The sequence below is a fragment of the Loxodonta africana genome, chromosome 26 (assembly GCF_030014295.1).
Source record: "Loxodonta africana isolate mLoxAfr1 chromosome 26, mLoxAfr1.hap2, whole genome shotgun sequence".
NCBI lineage: Eukaryota > Metazoa > Chordata > Mammalia > Proboscidea > Elephantidae > Loxodonta > Loxodonta africana.
The window spans coordinates 6453984-6476441 of record NC_087367.1 but is presented as its reverse complement, the minus strand read 5'-3'; the positions used below and the strand labels follow the sequence as shown (position 1 = coordinate 6476441).

The 22458-nt window shown below is 38.2% G+C and overlaps 1 protein-coding gene across 6 annotated transcripts in view; it reads right to left on the bottom strand.

The window, feature by feature from the left end:
- Positions 1 to 22458, bottom strand: part of PPP4R3B (protein phosphatase 4 regulatory subunit 3B) — a 66593-nt gene that overhangs the window by 13454 nt on the left and 30681 nt on the right. For 3 of the 6 annotated variants that reach the window (XM_003417595.3, XM_064277039.1, XM_023557204.2), the window contains 9 exons: positions 20002 to 20118; positions 18618 to 18734; positions 12702 to 12833; positions 11640 to 11742; positions 10158 to 10199; positions 8100 to 8258; positions 4634 to 4803; positions 2298 to 2437; positions 1706 to 1890 (listed from right to left, as the gene is read on the bottom strand). In XM_003417595.3, the coding sequence (XP_003417643.2) occupies positions 1706 to 1890; positions 2298 to 2437; positions 4634 to 4803; positions 8100 to 8258; positions 10158 to 10199; positions 11640 to 11742; positions 12702 to 12833; positions 18618 to 18734; positions 20002 to 20118 (1165 nt within the window). The remainder of the gene's footprint in view (positions 1 to 1705; positions 1891 to 2297; positions 2438 to 4633; positions 4804 to 8099; positions 8259 to 10157; positions 10200 to 11639; positions 11743 to 12701; positions 12834 to 18617; positions 18735 to 20001; positions 20119 to 22458) is intronic. The other 3 variants (XM_064277036.1, XM_023557203.2, XM_064277038.1) reach the window with 3 other exon arrangements.

Genomic DNA, 22458 nt, shown 5'->3' with positions numbered 1-22458 from the left:
GAATAGCACATGATATGTACAGTGCTAAGTCTTCATAAGCTGGAATCTTGGCAACCTCACGATTAGAAAGGGCCTGAATAACCATACAACAAAATCAGCCATCCTATGCCAGAATCCCACACTGCCGCACCCAGGGTACGCTTCCGAAGACTCATCAGCTGTCTGACTTTGCCTTCTAATGTCTTCCTGCAGCTTCCACTCACTGACCCTCCACTTCTATGCTCCTTGTAACTTAACCTCTCCCACAAATGAACAATTCAAACGCCTATAGTCCTTTACTCCTTGGATATTTCAGGCTCCTGTATGTTTCCTTTATGTCTGAGGTGTCCAATCTGGTTACTATTATTATTTCTGTCTGATTTTTAACAGTGTGGCATCCAGAACAGATGCAGTCCTCCAAGTATGGCCTTACTGACTCTTTTGACAGTAGCAAGGGCAATGGCAGCGAAGAGTAAAGGCAGGAGAATTTGACCGTGAGAGATACCTGACTCCCTAGAACATTTCAGCAGGCTTATTTGCTCCTGCAGGCTCAAGCACACAGCATTTACGGCGTTAATGAGTGAGGATGGAGACAACAGTTTCGGGGAAAATGTAATGAATAAATGAAATAGTACTTATGAGAACTGCCTTTAGAAAATTTCACATTCGAAATCACAGACTTATATAAAGTCCAGGAAATGTTTTTTTCCTTCAAACTACAAATTTTTATTAAATATTTAAGATAATACATGCAGGGTAGTATTCCAATAATGATAATTATTCAGGCTATATAAGTAGAGAGATGAGTTGTTTTAAAAAATACTAGTGAGATATTAGTTTTATAAAACAAGTTAAACATATTGAAAGCCAGGAGGAGAAATTTTACTTCTCTTGATATGTCTTTATGCAACATTTATAATGATTTGAAAAATTCAAAGAGCAAAGTTATTTCTTTGAGCTCAGTTTCCTCAGGTACAAAAGGCAGCAGTATGGTATGGTAGCCGTGGTGTTTCCAATCACCTCACATGCATGCAAAAGCCAGATAATGAATAAGGAAGACTGAGGGCGAGCGGATGCCTTTGAAAATTATGGTGCTGGTGAAGGATGCTGAATATACCATGGCCTGCCAGAAGAATGAACACATCTATCTTGGAAGAAGTACATCCAGAATGCCCCTCAGAGGCAAGGATGGGGAGACTTCATCTCATGTACTTTGGACATGTTATCAGGAGGAACCAGTCCCTGGAGCAGGACATCATGTTTCGTAACGCAGAGGGTCAGCGAAACAAAGACCCTCAACAAGATGGACTGACTCACTGGCTGCAACAGTGGGCTCAAGCATAACAATGACTGTGAGGACAGCACAGGGCCTGGCAGCATTTTATTCACTTGTACATAGGGATGCTATGAGTCGGAATTGACTCGATGGCACCTAACAACAAGTAGTCTGGAAGGTTTCTATAGCTCTACATGGTCTCTACTATTACCGGAGATTTCAGTACAGAAATAAAGCCAACGATACTCATGCAAGGCAAAGTGTAAGCAGACAATGCAATTTCTAAACTGCAGATGAATAGCATCAGAAAATGTAAAGTTTCAAGAAAAATATTTTAAACACATAAAGAACTTCCAAGCAAATTTGGAAAAGGTGCATAATTTTAAAAGGGCGTGATTCAGTACAAGATTCGTGTCTTTCGTGTTTTACCAAAATTTAGGATTTTAATACCTTTTTTAGTCTCCATAAATTTTTCATAACTGTCTGGAAAATCATCTTCCGGCTTAGATTTTTCCACTGGTGCCACAACTGCTTTTCCTTCCTCCTCTTCGTCTTCATTAAACCACATTTCTTCGTCCTCTTCCAAGGCTTTCGCGTCTCTGCGAAATCTGTTACTACGCAATATAGATGGTACACTGTAAGAAACACACCACAAATGCTGAGTAGCGATCTAAGGTTCATGACCAGACTAAACTTGCGGAAAAATATGTGCAGCCCAGAGGCACTGAAGTAATTTCAACTCAGTATAACTTATATCACAATCATCTCCTCATCTCAGTCATGACACAAGACGTAACCAGAGAATACTCCCAACGACTTTAGAGACGGTTGGAAACTAAGCTATGTTAAACTAAATTTATCTTGATTTATAGTTGGGGCAGTAACTGGTCACGTAAAGGATTCAGGGCTGGGGAAGAAACCCTCACCTCCTCTACAGCCCTATGCCATCTAGTGATGAAAAGAAAATTCCTGTAAGATCCAAACTACAAACGATTCTGGACACAATTTTATAGGCTATAATTGCAATATACTTAAACAATACCTGTTGAGTTTCTGATTTTGTCTGTCTTTCTCTTGCTCATATTTAGTCTTCAGTCCTTTGAATGTCTGAACATATTCAATCGATTCAAGTGCCTTATAAAAGTTTTCAACTATATGGGCAGTGAGAGACTTGATATCTTCCTGTATAAGCACAAAATTCACATTTCACATATAGTACAATGCTTGTTAGGAAACAGCTTTGTCATTCTAAAGCTGATCAAAAGAGGGCTTTCAAAATCACCTTCTAAAAACCAGGACTCCATAGAGAACGGAAAAAAGGAGATGCAATATACTAGAGCACTCCTGGGGAACTAGAATGTTTGAGCAGTAAATGGATTAGTCTAGGTCTTCTGTTTATTTTTTTGCATTTACACAGCACTTTACAATCTAAAAAGCATTTTCAGATACAATTCCATTTGGTCCTCAAAACAATTCTGTGAGACAAGTTTTATAACCCCCATTTTATAGAAAAAGAAATCGAGGCTCCAAGGGAGGCTGGATGGCCTGATCAAAAGTACACAGCTGGTTAGGAAGCAGATGTTTCTATTTTCAACAAACATTAAACCTGTTGCCGTCGAGTCAATTCTGACTCCTAGGGACCCTACAGGACAGAGCAGAACTGCCCCATAGGGCTTCCAAGGAACGGCTGGCTGGTGGATCCAAGCTGCCCACCTCTGGTTAGCAGCTGAGCTCTTAACCACTGTGCCACCAGGGCTCCGGCTCCCCAGCAAACATTAGGTGTTATTTAATGACTTCACATTTAACTGCCATGTAATGGGACAAGCCTCATCTAAACAGGCACAGACTTCCAGACTATGTGACATAGAGTCTGACAAACTATATGGCGGTTTACCTAGAGACGAAAATAACTTCCTCTAAATTCTTCTTCTAAAATTCTAGGTGAACCAATCTAATCACTGCAAATCCATGGAGATCAAAGCAGACTCATTTTGTAAAAAAATTAAAACTCTAACTCAGGACTTTATAGATAATAAAATACTAGCTAATAAATACGCAGGATACTTCTCCAGAAGACACACCATAATCTGGTTACATTAAGGTTTTTAAGTCTTTCCAAGTTCCCTTAGACATCTCAATACAAAAATAGGCAAAGAAGAAAACTGGGTAAATGGTTCTGGGTTCTACGCTGAACAAAAAAGGCAAGTTCAGTTTTGGGATTCGATGTACCCTCACCAACCGAACAAAATTATTTTCAGAAAAACAATCATGGAGATAGGAACGGGGCTGTGAACCCTACAACTCATTCATTTCATCAGTATTTCACCAAAAATTTTAAAGGGAAAAAGTTCTCCTCTGATTCATTAGAACAGTGCATTGTGAACCTGGGTTCAGGTACCTACTGAGATGGTTGCCTACGTTCCCTCTTTTCTAAGGCTAAAGGCTATCTACTTCAAGCCTCTCCATCCTTTTAAAAATCATACTCTTGGCAAGTGGCTACTAACAGAAAAAAAAAATCAAGTCAGGGAAATCAGCTTCATATGAGGGTAGCATGCCGTCAGCAGAGACCTGGTTTGTAAGAACACAAAACCAGAGAAGGTGTTTCTGACTTTGACTTCTTTTTTCAAGTTTTAGTCTTTGGCCATCTTTCCTGAGTATGTATATGTTGTGTGTAATCTGCTTCAAGGGTTTCACAGCTGTTGGCTGTCTTATCCCCGTTATTCACAAAGAGTTCCTTCAGATATTTTTATGACAAATTGATTGTGGCCTGAAGTTGAGTTAGGACATATTTTCTAGCTCTGACTGTGCTTCTAATCGAATGGATGCTCTTGAATAAGTCCCTTAATTACTCTGGGTGTCTCAATTCCCTCATTTGTAAAATAAGGCACCTGGAGCACTATATCAACTTCCGGGTCTCTTCAACTTGAAACTCAACTTGAGATTCCACCCTACCTTATATACATTTTGTGTCCATGTTAAACGAAGGAATGATTTTTCAACTTTTCTATTCATTTTTGTCACTAACCCTACATTAGAAAGCCACCTTTTCCTAAGAGATGGCATGAATGGCAATGCTTAACTAAAATGTCCACATATGCCCCATGTAATCCTAAAACATGTGGCCAATAAGGATGGAAGTGAGAAGAATATAAATATGAGCTAAAAGACTAAGCTGCATTTCACAATTTAAGATAATAACGTCCCTTAATGATAACCATGTGGCAAGTGAAAATAAAAAATAACAACTGATTTTTAACATTTCAGTTTATGAGAAATAGATTCTAAGACACAAGAAATAAACAATTTCAGAAGGAATGAAGAAATCACGTTGCTCACATGTATTTTTACTTAACTAAGAATCCTTTAATATAAACTTACCACTCTTATAAATTCAAACAACTCAACCACGGCTGAATTCAACAGATTGTACCGAGTCCCGTTATCCAGAAGAGCATTTACAACTGGCTCAAAAAGATTTCCCTTGGTGATGTACCGGTTATAGAATTCGTCTTTAAGGCCAATTATCCGCCTCATAAAGCGAAGGGCACCTAATTGAAAATACAGAATAAATTCACGTTCTTACTACATATTATTATCTAAGTGTCTTCGCCATAAAGCAATATATACGCTCTTTTAAAATGAAAAAGCAAAACTGGACCATAATAATTCGACTTTGAGAAAAAGAATTTTCAGAAATTCACTCAAAACCTGTGCAACTGTCTAACCAGAACTAACAACAACAAAAAACCCCAATAACTGGTATCTGGGAGATGAGCTCTCTGGCAGGCAGCTCCATGGCAGAGAGATTAAAGATGCTCAGAAGGCAGAGACCGGAAACGCTGGCAGTACTAGTGGCAGTGCTGGAAGATGCTGAGACGATGCCGGAAGTTGTCCCGGGGCTGTCACTCGGGTGGGCACAGGAGTGGTGCACCCTGCACAAGCCGAGGCTGCCTTGCCTGTCTGGGGGAAGGGGCTCCCGCTGCCCGTTTAGCAGGCGAGCTAAGGGTTTACGTTTCTGACCAGAGCTACGGTTCTGCTCCCACTGTCCCAGCTCCACCTGCCTGGGAAAATCACCTGTGAACTAGCCCTGCCTCCACATTACACTGACGCCATTCCCGTGTTCACCAACCACGTATGACACACACGCACTACAGCAGATCAGACTGTTTTTGTAAAAGAGCAATAGGCAAATAAGCCAGCAGTAATAATTTGGCTTTTCACAATTTAAGACACTAAAAAGAAAATGTCCTTTTAACTGGTCTTTCCCTAGTGAGTAAGACAGTAAGTATTACTGCTGAAGTTCTTATAGAGCACAAAAGACTGTCATTTTGGTAACTTATTTTTGCTTCTTGATCCTTGCAACCTTACTCCTAAATAGTTTAATTTATTCCACAGCTATCACTAGTCAAATATATTTTTAAAACACAAGGCTCCTGATTTTATAAGTCAGTCTCTCACTTCAACCCTCTGCTGAACGGACTGGAAGTCATTAAATGAAGAAGTTGTGACTATCACCCGAGGTTTTAAATAATACCAAGTACAAAACTGAAATAGGCCACACAAGGCACAAACATATGTTACCTGTAACACCAAACAAGTGTGGGGAGAAGTGCTAGACTTGTAACATCACCTCCTTTCTGCAGAGTATAAGAGAATTTCCTTAAGACGGAAAAGGCTGGAGCACTGGCAAAGGTGTAAGCAAAAAGGCGCCTCACACTGCTGGTGAGTAAACTGACCAGCCCACCGAGCTACAGATAACGACAGCGTCACTTAGAATAATGAAAATCCTGACACAATATAAGCATTTAATAATAGAAGACTGGGTCAATTACGATATATCCACGTTAATGGGAGCACCCCACAGTCATTAAAAAGGACCAAAAAAAAAAAAAAAAAAAAAAAAAAAAAAGACATGGAAAAACCTACCATGAGAACATCAATCCTTCCAATGTTAATATAAAAATTTAATGTTATTCCAATCAGCAAGAACTAGAGAAAATTATTCTGAAGTTACTGTAGAAGACTAAGTGTACAAGAGCAATCAAGACAATTATAAAGAAAAGTGAAGTGAACTTAGCAGATAAAAAACCTTACAACAGAGGTACTGTAAAGGCATAAGGATAAACATTCCCATTTTTTTCATCCAGTGAACTAGATAGTCCAGGAATAAACACAAGTCATTTACTGCACAACAAAATGATATTTCAGTTCAAGGGGGGAAATATGGTTTATTTAATAAAGGTGTTGGCACACTTGGTTATCCATCTTAAAGAGAAAAAAGCTAGACCTTCACGTCATACCATATGCAAAAACAATTTTCAGATGCATTACATAAGTATAAAAAAATGAAATAAGAAAGTTTAGGAGACTGTAAAATCTCAGGACATAGGAGACTAACCTAAGACAGAAAACTCAAAAGCCTTAAATGGGAAAGACGTATTTGTCAGCATAAAGGATTTTGCTCCTTTATTAAAAACAATACCATAAATAAAGTCAAAGACAAAAGGATAATGAGATAGGGACATTTTTTTCAATACATGAAAGATGTTATCATCTCTAATATACAAACAGTTCCTAAGAAAAAGAGGCAATTCACAATAGACAAAATGCAAACAGCACCAAATATGAAAACAGGTTATAGTCAGAGAAAACGTAAAAGTGGATTACCGTATTTTTCGTCATCAGACTGACAGCATTTTTTTAAAGCAGTAACATTAAATGCTGGGAGAATGTGAAGTGCTTCAATCTTTTGGGAAAGTAATCTGGTGGTTGTATGTTAAATTAAAATTTAAAAGGACTTATTAAAAATATATAAGCCTTTTGTCCTGGCAGTCCTAATACTGGGAATCTATCCTATAGAAATAAATAGGTAATCCAGCACTTAAAAGATTTATGTACTAGGCTACTGACCACAGTGTCATCATAGTGACAAAAAACTGAAAACAACCTTACAACTCATCCACTGGAGAACAGAGACCAAAATGTGGAAGAGCCAGCCAAAGAAATGTTACTCAGCTATCTCTGGGGAAAAAAAAGTTCACACCGTATCGACTGGTCTAAAGTAGCACTGAGAGGCTGAGAAATGTGTTATTGTGATCCTGTTTTGAATAAAAAAAACAAAACAAAAAAAAAAACCCCTATATATGCACGTGAAAAAAGGCATTAAAAAAAAAAAAAGAGGTAGTTAGGAGACTAATCTTTTCTCTATACATTGAATCCAAAGTTTAAATTTTGACTATAATCTTTATGGTCAGAAAAAAACCCCACAAGGTGCTCTTCATCTGGAGGGGGGAGGTTTCTTTAGCTCTACTTGAAGGGGGATTCATGAAGACCAAGGGATTTTAGGGTTTGCCAAAAATCAACACTGGAGCCAACAAAAGAATTTAAGTTTAATTGCTATTGGTCAGGTGGTCTGAGAGACTGCCCATTAAGTTATTTTGCAGGTTCACTAAATAATCTGAGTTACACAGAAACATTTCAAGGCCACATCTAAAAAATACAAAGAACCACTAGGAAACACCAGTCTGACAAAGCAGACTCAGAAGGCAGCAGGACCAGTTCCATCAATGAAATGATGTCATCCCACATGGGGCTGTATCAGAAGACAAGCTGACGGAACTGAAATGTGAGCAAAACGTGGGGCTGGAACCACTACACCCTACTGCTCTCAACTTTTTAAACAAAAACAGGGAACAGAAGATTTTAATACTTCTCACAATCACCTTTTTTAAAATAACATAGACATGGCTAAAAGAAAAGAAATTCGAATGGGTAACTATTATCTCTATTGAAAACATGTTCCATAAGGAATTTTATAAGAATGTTCAGTCGAATTGTTACTTACACAAAGCCAGGAAGGTATGCTTTGAATTCATCAAGACCAACACTCTTCTTAGCAAGTCTTTGTTCATGATGTAGTTTTTGATGTGGTATGTGTGATGTTCCACACAGAATGTGAGTAACTCTAAAATTAAGGCAAGCAGCTGTGCTGTTTGATAATTATCTACAAAACAAAGTCGTCACGTAAGAATAAACATTACAAATACACCTGAATAAAGTGTATAAATAAAGCCTACACCCTACAAACCAAAAACCAAACCCAGTGCCGTCGAGTCGATTCCGACTCATAGTGACCCTATAGGACAGGGTAGAACTGCCCCATAAAGTTTCCAAGGAGCACCTGGTGGATCTGAACTGCCGACCCTTTGGTTCACAGTCGTAGCACTTAACCACTACGCCACCAGGGTTTCCTTACATCTTACATTTCAGAGCAAAAGTTAAACAGTATCTTCTCTCATTTTTCTACCAAGTAAAAAGGCTATAGAGATCTACTTTCTCATTAAGCAGACTTCTCCGGAAATATTACAAGTTACACCTATTAAGTAGGTAATTTCTAATGCTCTCACATTTGTATAAAATATTTATTAATGTTAAGAAGGAAGAAAAACTCAACAAAAAAAGTCTCCAGACACGATAAGAAAGCCCTCATGGCATTGATAACTTTCTTGGCAATGTTTCTCTAATAAATGTAGTTATTGTATGCTCCTTGACAATATCCAAGCAAAAGTCAACACAGCCATAAGGAAATGGTGTAACACGGCTTTGTATCTGACACGTATGATGCCCCACACAGGGCGCAAGGAGCTCTGAGGTGAAGGCAGACCTTTCATCTGGTGCAGTATCTTTTACATCACGAGGTGTTTTAACATCAAGCTTTTAACATCCAATCCTAACGTCCACAAGAAAAGGCCTACTTAAATAAACTAGTCTTTTATGTTTTCCTCAAGAGGCTTTGGTTGATACATTCGTGGAATGATTCTGGAGTGCTTCCCCAACACTTGGTAAAGTACAGGGTCAGCGAAAAAGAAGATGACCCTCAAGGAGACGGACTGACACAGTGACTGCAACAATGGGCTCACGCAGAGCAGCAATTTTGAGGAGGGCGCAGGACCAGGCAGTGTTTTGTCCTGTTGTGCGCAGGGTCGCTACGAGTCGGAACTGACTCGGCAGCACCTAACAGCAGCAGCAGCAGCCTTGTAGAATAGGAAAAATAAGCGACTTCACATAGTTCTTCTATTTTATTTACTCAAGAAGGTCACACATGACATAGATATCCTGTGGATTCTTTTCAATAACGGAATGACTGTAACATCCATGAAATACAATTCTGATATTTCAGAGATCTTTTCAAGTTTAAATGCAAGTCGTTTTACTTGCTCCAGAGCAGTCTGTAAAACAGCCAATAACATAGCCAATATTCGAATTAGTCCCTCGCCACTAAAAACAATTTCTCAATTCCGAAGTTTTATTTATAAAAGACTGCCTTATTTTTACTTTCCCAGATTAGGACACAAAATTCCTCATTCTATCTCTAACCAGTCTAATCTCTAAACAGCTTCCTTGCTTGAAACTGGCTGGCCTGACTGACGTCGGCTTTCGGACTGGTGATGGCCTGGGAGGAAAGACAGGAGGCTAAGCGCACACAGAGTTATGTATTTTCAGTGTGACCAGGCCCGGATCTGGTATGTGTACTCCAGACGGAAGCAACAGCGCTTAGACCAGGTTCATAAACAGCAACTAAGCATAACGTTGTCATGAAGACTGGTTCCTAACTAACTGGTCTTAGTTTACTACATATCAGCAAGAACAAACAAAATCTTCAACTCTCAGATGCTTTCTCAAAAGAATGCCTGAAACCCAGGTAGAAATTTACAGAAAAAAAAAAATTCCAACTACAATTTGTTTCTATTGGAGAAAATAGATTAAAAAAAAAAAAAATGCAAATCTATTCTTGGATTTTATGTTGAAAATATGCTCTTCTTAGCTTTGTATAAATGTATTACACCTTCAGCAGGAAAAAACTCAATGTGTTTCAGTTCATAAAATATGAGTTTACACTTACCTGGACAAACTGTGTTGTTTTTGTTAGATCCAACTATATTATCTAATAAGAAAAATTAAAATGAGCTGTTTCAGTAACAATCTCTCTCATTTCCCTACCACGTTACAACACACAAAGTACGTCTTCCATCATAATCTCATTTCACCCTCATAATAATCATTAAGTTAGCTGATTCAGGCAAATATTAAATCTTTTACTGAACTGGGTGCAGATATGGAATCATTAAAAGACAATGTAGCATAAATATTCTAATACAAAGTGAGACTACAACCAGAGGTAAGGCATGTATATTTGGATTTTTATTTTTAAATTAAGTAGAACAATGTAAATAAGTTCTGATTTCTAGGCACACATGAGTACGTGCAGACACATGTACACAGGAACACATCACAGGACTGTACACAGGAGCACTGTGGTCGGCAATTGTAAAAGGCTAGAAACAACTTCAATGTACGTGAGAAGCAGAATGGCTAAAGTGCAGCACGACCACATGAGAGAATACCACGTAGGAGTTAAACGAGTAAGAGCTCTAGGCAACCATATGGACAGATCTTAAAAACAGCACTGAGTATAAAGAAAAACTGCAGAACAGCCTGGATGCTCTAGTATGCCCCCACACATTCCTGATTTCACCAGTTCAGTTGTATGCTTATCACAGAGCCCTTTGTTTATGCCAGTGATATCTGGCAGTATGATGACATAATACTGTAGACTGACGAAATCTGAGAGAACTGCAACATCTATGGCTAAGCGTAATACCGTAAAACTAAAAAAACTGTTGCCAAATTTTATACACAACTATGAAAACCTAGGGAGAAATACTTAAAACCCTAGTAGGACTGTGTACTCGGAATGCTTCAAAAATATCTTGAGGTTTTCACTACACTTTAATGAACGAGGCCAGAAGTTATAGCTGATCAATCACCGGTGTAGTTTACGCAAGAAAAATACGAAAGTACAATCAAAAACACATACTTTAAAAAAAAAAAAAAAAAAAAAAAGCCTTATCTCTATATAAAATATTGGCAAATGATCAGCATTTAGAAATTACGTTAAAATGTTTAAAGAATTTATGTTTCTTCTGGGGTTAACTGTTCTCCACTGTAACTAACTTTTGATTACTCAATCAATTCCTGATCCCGACGTGGTGAAAATAAAAGGGTGTTTACTATATTGCCAAACTATTGCCACAATGGCAGTTCCCTTCGATTTTCTGTGCCTCACTCTCGTGGACACCAATCTCACCAGCTTTGGGGGCAATTTCCTTTTGCTAAGTCTCTACATCCCTCGTCCCCACTGTGTGATACTTCTTGCCACATTTTCTGTATCGTTTTCTCCCACAGACATTCAAACACCAGGGAAATCAAGATTCTATATTGCAGTTTACATTTTTAGTAGCAAATAAACAGCCTGTAAGTTGTGATGTTTATTTCACCCTTCTCTAAAAGCAAAAACCATCAGCAGAGAAGTAAGAAACCCTACCCTTTTCATATTTGTCTTCTGAAGTATTGGCCAAAAGTGGTGCTGTGAGGACATGCATACAATGGTTGTAGAAGAAATTCAGAAATTCACTTTTTTCAGTTTTCTGAAACACAGAATTTTAAAAAATGAATACTTTATTACCTTTGTAATTAACAAAACACCTTCCAGAATTAGCAGTGCAGATCCTATACAAACAACAGAACCTTTAAGATACCATGGAAGAACCAAAAAACTAGTTAACGTTCATCTCAACCTTATTTCTGCAGAACTAAAAATCAACTCCATTTCAGGTTATATGTTAAATAAAAATCAAAGCAAGAAAAAAGTAAATAACATTATGAAAAGATTTTCCAAGGAAAAGTATTCAAAACAATTTTTCTCATGTTTGTGATCTGAAATGCAACGAAGAACCAAACAACAATAAAATAAATACAATTAAAAAAAAAAAAAAAAAAGCCACTCGATGGCAACTCAACTGCTTAAAATGTGGAATCCCAGGCTCCACTACTGAAAAATCAATGACTCAATTATCAAGGCACTGGAAACAGAATGAAATTTAGATCTGTTTTTTTAAACTGTTATTTTTATTATCTGGACATTTGAAAAATACTGCCTTTAAATCTTTTTGCCACTGTATTTTGCAAAACTGGGCCCCTAAACTTGTAATGATTTAGAAAATAATACGCATATTCTTTAATCACAAGGGAATTTGATAAAGGAAAAATATTCCATCATTTTGAGATAACTACTATTATCTTGGAATACTTCCCTAAGAGTTTTTTTTTTTTTACTTCCTTTTTTATGCAGTGGGGATCACTCAGTACATACTAATTTTGAAGAAGTTAACATAAAGCTATACAGAGGCCAGAAGCCATAAATTCACTTTTCTAACATTTCACTAAGATTTAATAGGCTCCATAATCTTGTATTTTGCTGCAAATGAATTGCTACAAGGGTATTGTGGATACAAATACTTAAGTGCTTATTGTTTTTCTAAGTTTTATTATAAAACCACCTAAAACTGACCAGACCAAAATGTTTTTTATCTCAAAAATTTCTTACATTAGTTGTGGCCAGCATGTTCTCTGGATCAATTAGAGTTCGTAGAAGTCCCATTAGCTGGACAGCGCCTCCTAGCTCAGGATCGGTGTCACAGATCATTTGTTCAATTATTACGTTAATGAGAAGGATATCCTGAAAGAAAACATGTTTCCATTAGATCTCATCTAGATATAAGACAAAAACGCTGACTGAAAGAATTACATAAAGAAGAATGGAAGAGCTGATTGGAAATTTTTTCTTCCTACTGTTTCTTAAAGTTCTATGAACACACTACAAAACCACACAAAAAACACCCATTGCTGTCAATTCCTAAACACACTAGAGTGAAAAAAAAACCCAAAAAACCCCCCGCTCAAAAAAAACCAAAAACGCAGAACGTGCCACAGCTTATGGTATCAGCAATCTAGGTAAGTGGAGAATAAAATCACTTACCAGCAATTCTTGTTCTCTGGAGGTTCTAAGAGATGCTTACACTAGATCTCAGCCTCAGGCATGAATTTACAAGTTCACTAACAAGCAAGGCCACACATCGTGTGTGACCCCAAAACACAGACCATCTCAGCCTCTACCTAGAAAATCCTTTCTAGCAAAAAAAAAATGAGAATACGCGAGTACACAACTCTCTGCGGAGGTGAGTGTGAGCACATGTGACATACAACGCTCTAACGTCAAACTGTTACACTAGTACATGCTCCTGGGTCTTGAAGTAAAGAGCTATTATTACTTAAAAAAAAAAAAAATTACTTATTATTATTTATCTGCCTTCTGTTTGTATCTTTTAAGTAGAAATCCTATGCTTTTAAGTAGATCAAAAAGTATCTGGCCATGCCAAAGAAAACAGCTTTGACATCAAGTCGGTAGACTTGGGAATATGTTTATTATTGGGGGCACCAGAGGGTTAAAACGAAACAGAAAAGCTGTCCAGCTCTCTACATTTTTTCGGCCTTCGACCTTTCCTTTTCTTTCTGCCTGAACATGGAACAGCAATATGGCAACCTTGAGTAACAGGCATAAAAACAAGAAGCTCAGGATGGTGGACTCAGAAGATGGAGTTGTTCTGGCATCACAGAGCTGGGTATCTAATGGCCTCGTGGAGCTGCTCTTTGACTTACTGTGACATGAGTAAAATAAAACCTGTATTGGTGAAACCATTACGAGCTGGGTTTTCTGATATGTGTAGCCAAACCCACTCCTACGTGACACATTCACTTCTACTTTCCTTCTTCTTCCTTTCTGTACTGTCACAGGTCAGGCCCTCCTTGTTTCTCATCAGGACCCCAGTTCTGACTAGCCTTTCTTCTCCGCCCATCTGTCCTCCACAATGCTGGGAGAACTATCTTTCTAAAATAGACATCTCATTAAGACATTCTTTTGCTACAAGGATGAATGGCTACAAGATAAAAGGCCACTGCTTAGACTAGTAATATAGATATTAAATACTGTAGCCCTGTGCTGTCTAAGGAAACCCTGGTGGCATAGTGGTTAAGTGCTACAGCTGCAAACCAAAGGGTTGGCAGTTTGAGTCCACCAGGTGCTCCTTGGAAACTCTACAGGGCAGTTCTACTCTGTCCTATAGGGTTGCCATGAGTCGGAATCGACTCAATGGCACTGGGTTTGGTTTTTTGGTTTGCTGCTGTCTAATAAATAAGACAGCCACTCACCACATGAGGCTATTTAAATTACAGTGAATATCTCAGTCAGACTAGCTACATTTTAAGGGCTTAGCAGTGAGTGACCACCATGCTGGGCAGAACAGAACAAACATTTCCATGCTCATGTAAAATGGTACTCCTCTGGCTTACCATTAGAGAGTCACTGCAGAGGGAAGGACGAGGAAAAATCAGGAAAGTGACCCAAACGGGGAAAACAGGAGGCAGGGTGAAGGGCTGCAGTGCTGGGAATTTCCTACAATCAATAACACCAGCTTTCACACTCCATAGAAACCCTGGTGGCATAGTGGGTAAATGCAACAGCTGCTAACCAAAGGGTCAGCACTTCAAATCCGCCAGGTGCTCCTTGGAAACTCTATGGGACAATTCTACTCTGTCCTATAGGGTCGCTGTGAGTCGGAATCGACTCGACGGCACTAGGTTTGTTTTTTTTTTGTGTTCACACTTCATGATATAAAAGCCTCCAGACAAGACGGCTTCTAAACACATCTATCTGATGAGTCTGTCTTCTCATGATCTGAAGTCTCATTCTAAAGAGACATGGGTAACTATGAAAGAAAGTAATACAAAAGACATGAATCCACAAAGTGCCCAATCCCCAAATAAGGACCTGTCATTTGCAATAAAATTTACTTTAAAAATAAATGTCAAGGTTACTTATGTACCACAAACACCTCATGGGGTTTTGTTCCTTGGTTTGGAGGTTTAGGGTCATGGTTTCAGGGGACATCCTGGTTCACTGGCCTAATAACGCATTTAGTGCTTCTATTCTACCTCCTAGTTCATTGTGTGCTGCCCAGCATCAAAAAGCTTGTTAACTGGCCATCCAAGGCAAAACAACTGGTCTCTATTCGCCTGGAGTAACAGAGGAAGAAGGGTCAGGAACAGGAGGAGGAAATGGAATGCGTGGCTAACTGCCTCCATGAACAACTGCCTCCTTTGCCATGAGACCAAAGTTGGGTGTTGCCCTGTTACCACTACTGAACATTTTGATTACAGATTCTATAGGCGAATTCTTATCCAAAGGTGGAAAATGCAGAACGAACTTCAGATTCTCATGGACTCCAGACTTTGTGGAGCCATGGGGGCTGGATGAACCCTCGAACCTACTGCCCTGAGATAATCTTTAAACTTGAAACCAAAACTATCCCCTGAACTAAAATCAAACGATAGTTTGGCTTAACTAGTGAAGGATGTCTGCCTTGAGCACTGTGCTCCTTTAAGAACTATCTCTATGGGACCAGAGTGACAACAGCAACTGGAAAGACAGGAAACTTAGGAATCAGTTATGTTAACGGAGGAGGAACCCTCTAGAGAAGGAGGGCGAGAATGGTTGAACAACGTGAAGAATGTCATCAATGTCACCGATAACTGCACATCCAGAAACTGCTGAATTGGTGTATGTTCTGTTGTGTATATTCTCAACAACAAAAAATAAATTATATATATATATATATATATATATATATATATACACACACCCACATACATATATATGTATCTCAAATCAAACTTCCACTTCTGGCCAAGATGGAGTGACAGGAGCTGGATTTACCCTTCTATCTGCAACAACCCCAAAACGGGTAACACCTATGAGATTATGGTTGGCAAGATGCTGGACATCAGCCAATGAATGACACTAAGAGATGAGAAACAAACGAGATGAGCCCTCTCTTATTCTTATAAGATTACTGGATTCTGCCAAACTAAGTAAAAAAATCTGCTCCTAGCATACTGGAATTAACTATGGACCTAGAGATCATGTTGCATAAAGAAGTACAGCACGGCAAGATGTTCTTACCTCTGAGGTTCTCAGCTCAGCTGACAAATTAAAATTAGTCTATTGAAATGCATGATTAAACCCACTCAAAAGTAAGATAACATACTTGCAGAAACAGTGACCAATCACATCCTAAGCAAGATAGTCAATTGTCGAACATCACTACCAGGAACTTGGCGGTCTGCAAGGCATGTTTTATTTCTGAGTTAATACAATAAAGCAAGCCTGGTGAGCAGAAGGACTAGCAAAATCAAGAGGGCCAGGCTCTGACCACAGTACTGCCAATAATTAGCTAGCTCAGTGACCTTACGTACTCCTCCAGGCCTGTTTCTCCACTGGTGACACGAGGGAATGAGCCAGATCACTGAGGTTGGACCATTTTCCCAAGCTTCAAACGCCATTTCTAAGTGTCTGCTGGATTTCTTTACCAGCACTACACACAAGTACAAACTGAATTTCTTTTCTTCCACCTTCTTCTCTAAACAATGGCATTGCCCAGGTTAGAAAACTCATACTAAAGTAGTTTCTGCAGAAATGAAAAGATGTCAGGCAAACTGTACTGGAAAATACCTAGGCTGTCAAACAATGACTTGATCCTAATACAAATCACTACAGAGTAACCCCTGCGGATTCATTCCAATGCTGGGGCACCAGTCTATTTTAGACAACACCCTCATGAATTTATAGCCTTAACAACTTCCTTCCCATTAATGTCTGCTTATTCCAGTGTTCTCTTATTTTTTCAACTGCCACGTAGCTTCTGCAATTATAACTTTCCGTTCAGAATCGGCCTCTAAATGCCACCATCATTCTCCAGCAGTACTAGGTGAAAGGGTCTGAATCAGGGTCAGCAAACTACAGTGACGTTTTAGTGGAACACAGTCACTTTCATTTGCAAACTATTTATGGCCAGTTTGCACTACAATGGCAGAGTTAAGTAGTTGTCCATACAAAGTCAAACTTATTATCTGCCCCTTTAAGAGAAGTTTGTCCACCCCTTACTTAAATAGTATCATTTAAGTGAGTTCAACCACAAATTCTGGGAGATGTTTCAAAGTTTTAATAGTTTCTAAAACAAAGTTTTAGAGAAAATGAGGCTCCTGTCTGGTTTCATCACACTCTAACTTCATACCATTTTAAAGACGCAGGTACTTTTATTCTGGAAGTACATTTAAGTAAGTTTAAGAACTCTGTAATATTGCCCAAAACAATCAGCAACAGCTGCTGTGCCGTCTTAAGAGGGAAAGTTTCAGGTACTTGTACATGGAATTCAGGATATTTTATCCAGAGTCTCAGTACCTCTATTTTCTGATGGGGAAAGATAAAGAATATATTTTCACTAACTCCATGACAGATTTCTTAAAATTTTAACCTCTTGAAATTAGAGTATATCTTATAATCAATGGCTTCTCCAGTCACCATCGGCCAAGTGGCAGTCATGACTTAGTTTTAAGAATCTTCTGCTGACAGACACTTCCTGGTAAGATTCGTGTATCTTAAGATTCAATGAACACAGTAAAAAAAAAAAAAAAAAAAAAAGAGAAGAATGAAAAAATGACAAGTGTGGAAGGAATATTCTGAAATAGTATCATCAAAATCACTCAGGAATGCTGTAGAAACATGTCCAGTTTTTTTTTTTAAACATAAATGGAAGAATTAAAAAAAAAATTCTATGCACATAAAATTCGCTTGTGGCAACATGAATGGATCACAAGTATGACGATAATGATACGTACTTCTTTCAACCCTTTCTGACAGGTTAGAAAAGCGCTAGAGTAGTTCCTTAAATTCTACAGGAGAACTTAATGTGAAATGGCACTACAGTTTAGACATAAAACTTACAGCCCATTTTTAAAAACTGGGGAATTTTATGACACACTGAAGTTAAAAAAAAAAAAAACCCATAACAGTTACTGTTGAGACGGCGATGGGATAATGACAAGGAAACATCAGACAAACCCAATTGTTGGATACTGGGCCAGAGACCTTTTGCTTTTGTCTTGGCTCAAAAGGACATTAACTGGGACAACTGACAAAATGTGAATGAGGACTGCAGGCAGGTAACGGTACAGTAAAACTGCCAATTTCTTGATTTTCATAATTGTACTGTGGTTATGTAGATAATTATACTGTGATTACACAGGGTCGCTGTAAGCTGGACTTGAGGGCACCCAACAAGGCGCAACAATAGGTGAGTGAGTGCCTGAGGTGAAAGTCTCCGCAGGGCTTGAGATGACATTTTATTAGCAGTTGAAACTTGCTTTAAGACCAGTATCTAAGAATCTGATTCTCTTATAATCTATTTACCTCAACATATATTCTTAACTTTCCAAAATTACAACTGATCAGAAATCCATTATTTTGCTTCAAAAAAGAGTAAGGTTATTGTTAATGCTCTTTCTCCCAAGAGTTTGCAAAAACTTTGCCACAGGCAATTCAGAAAGAACTGCAGTGCTATTTACTCACGTCATCGCTCTGCTGGGCTTCTTGCATGACGAATTCTCTGACCATAGATGGACTAAACTCTACCAGGTAAGAAAATATATCTGTGGCAGCGGATCTGACTTGCAAATCATCCATGCCCTGGGAGGGGAAAGGAAAATCAGGCTCCTTGGAGACAGTTAAAAAGTTAGCCTTGCATTCCCCTTTTCTTTCCCACATCCATGCACAACTCCTTTTTAGATTTAAACATTTTACTGGAATCAAAATTTAGAACCTACCCTTTTTTTTTTCCTTTTTTTCTATTATCAAAACTTTTAGGCAGCTTAACCAATCATTAGTTCCTACCAGTTTTTATTCAGAGCAAAGGCATATATCCAGAGAATTTAAGTTTAAGAATCGTCACGGGATTACAGAGCAATGCTTTAAAAAGACTAGAAATTTGGTTGTCTTTTTTTTTTTTTGCAGGGCGGGGGCGGGGGGTCTTCAACACATGCAAATCCTTGAATGACCTGTCCTAATTACAATCATCCAGAATGTGTATTTCGCCCTGGATGGGCCAGGTTACTCCTTGGTAACTGATTCTATCCTTGTAATTCTCCTAATAAACGCTTTTGGGCGTTTTTACCCTTTCCCACAACTTAGTTTTATAGGACAGTGAACCTGAATGCTTTTCCCTAATACATCATTCCTAAATTACCAAATCTCCAGGGTGTTCTGGAAACATCCTCTAAACCAGAGTTCTCAACATGTGGTTCATGGAATCCTGACAAGAGGTCTAACACCCTTTGCGGAAGTACATGAGATTACAATTATTTCTATAAAAATATTAACATGTTATTTACCTTTTTCGGTCTCATTCTATCCAAAGTACAGTGGGCTTTTTCACAGAGGCTAGGTGACATGTGATACTACGGCAGGCTAAACACAGAAGCGTCTGAAAATCTACGTATCATCTAGTAAGCCAGATACTAAAGGGATGTGCAAAATGTAAATCGTTCTCATTCAATATTTTTTGTTTTGAAAAAGTCAATTTTTTATAGAAGTTATGTCATTCAGGTTAATATATAATGGGTTATCATTTTTAAATGAATAAATATTTAAACAATTTTTTCGGTTTTAATTTTTCATACAGTAAGTACAGATAACACTCATACTAAAACAAGGGTTAACAGTTCTGAAGACTTGTAGGATTTTTATTCACTTGAAGCCATATTGTATGCAAGGGATTACATATTTATATTATAAATTTAATAAGATCTGAAAACATTTTTGTAGTAATTCACTGTTAGATGAATAACTTGTATTATGAAATTTAATATGCATTATTAAAATGACTACTTTCCCACCCATAATATAAATCTTAAAAATTCACAATTTCAAAAATATGAGCAGAAAACTGTATAATTACCATTACAATTTCAAGAGCTGGAAGAATCCCCAATTTTGCCAAAGTTTTGAAAAATGCATCCCTGTTTTGAGGTTGTAATGTCTGAGAAAATGCACAGAATTCCTTGAAAAAATTAACCTGTAATGTCAGAAACAATAGTGAGAAGTCAACAAACATATAAAAATAACCTGGGAGCATGATGGAATGTGATCTACATGACAATTCGGAATCCTGCCGGACTTCTTTTTTCCAGGGTATCATGGCTCTCTGAAACCCACATGAAGGAACATGTTGTAAGCTAGTATCCCATTAAAAGTCAACTTGGGACTGTTCCTCAGTCACTGACCAATTAGTTTCCTAAGGCAATTACACCGTATATATCACAGGTGGAACCTCAGGAGGGGTAGCCTTATGGCCGCTACTTGCGATTTACAATGACCTCCAAGAGTGCCAGGTAAGCTGGTTGTTTGGAATTGAGAGCACGTATTTTCACAGAAGCCATGCTACGATAAATTGTGGCTGAGTTCCCAGGGAGCCCTTAAATAATGATTCAGTTTTAAGAATTGGAGACGACATTAGAAATCCCTTAGTCTAAAACACTAATTTTAAGAATGAGAAAAGCAAATAGGCTACTAATAAATAACTACATCTAAACATGATGGATGACTTTAAGTCAGCAGTCTTTCACAACTTCTTGAAACCCCAAATATATGATTATAATGTCTGAAAAAAATGGCAAGCAGCTGAAAAATAGCAATCACTTTCCCTTTGGTTTATATTTGAAAAAAGCACTTACAAACACATACAAAAAAAAAAAATTTCCAAAGACCAGATTATTTGTCATTAAGAACATTCTGCTTACCTCTCGTTTAAAAATACAGTGTCTCTATAATGTGAGTACCTACAACCCTCAGAATGTGTAAGTCTGTAGTTTGTCCTAACATAGACCACTTATCTAACTGTGGATTTATAAGGCATATTCATTCCACTCATTTGCTAGGGGAAAGAAAAAACACATCAGGATATCTTCGAGTTTTCAAAAATATAGAAGATAACAAACTTAGAAACTTTGAGAATAATTATTTTAAAGTTGAATTTAAATACATGTTTCCTCTCATACTAATTATTAAAAAAGCCTCTTAAGAGAAGTTAACAAACTCAGTATTAAAAGCTGTGCATGCCCCGATCAACAACGAAAAGACAAACAATCCAACTAAAAAGTGGGCAGAGGACATGAACAGACACTTTACTGAAGAAGATACTCAAGCGGCGAACACATACATACAAGATGGTGGTAATCATTAGCCTTTAGATATGCAAATCAAAACTACAATGAGGTACCATATCTCACCCCTGCACAAATGGCAATGATCAAAAAAATCCATAAAACTACAAATGCTGGTGAGGATGTGGGGAGACTGGAACTCCTATCCACTGCTGGTGGGACTGTGAAATGGTACAACCACTATGGAAAGTGTTACGGCGCTTCCTCAAAAAGCCGGAAGTACCTTATGATCCAGCAATCCCATTTCTAGGTGTATATCCTAGAGATCTGATAAAAGAGACAGGGACAGACATAATGTGCACCTGTGCTCACTGCAGCACTATTCACAAGAGCAAAAAGATGGAAACAACCTAAGCACCCATCGACAGATGAATGGATACACAAAATGTGGAATCTACATACAACGGAATACTAGGCTGTCATAAAGAATGATGAGTCCTCGAAACATCTTATAACATGGGTGAATCTGGAGGACATCACGCTGAGCGACCTAAGTCAATCACAAAGAACAATCACTTCTTATAAAAGGGATCACACTTCTAAAAGACCACAAGAAGAGATGTACGTACAGAGACCAATGCTCAGTGCTGGTCACCAGGGACGGGTGGTTGGTGGGAGAGAGGGGAGACCAATGCTCACTGCTGGTCACCAGGGACGGGTGGTTGGTGGGAGAGAGGGGAGAAGAGATGTATGTACAGAGACCAATGCTCACTGCTGGTCACCAGGGACGGGTGGTTGGTGGGAGAGAGGGAAGCACTTTCCAGATAGTAGACACTTATTATTTCTGGTGATGGGAAAGATAGCCATTAAATGTGGGTGAAGTGCACACAACTTGACCAAGGTAAATGCTGTCACTAAGAAGTGCACAAGAGAAAAGGCCATTTTTGGTAAAGAATATAACAAATAAAATTGTGCAACAACAGAAAAATATGTGTGTAGTTACACAAATATGTACACAAGCATGTGTACGTACGGGTATAAACCTGAGTACATAGATGCCCACAGACGTATGTATATGCATATGTACATACAGGTATGTTTGTGCCTGCATGTATATTCATAAATATAATAAACCAACATAGGAGACATAGTTATCAATACTTCTTAGGCATAACCAAATACCTTGTGAGGTTGGTTTTCTGGGTTTGAAGGCTTAAGATCTTAGTCTAGTGGGACAACTAAGTTAAATGGCA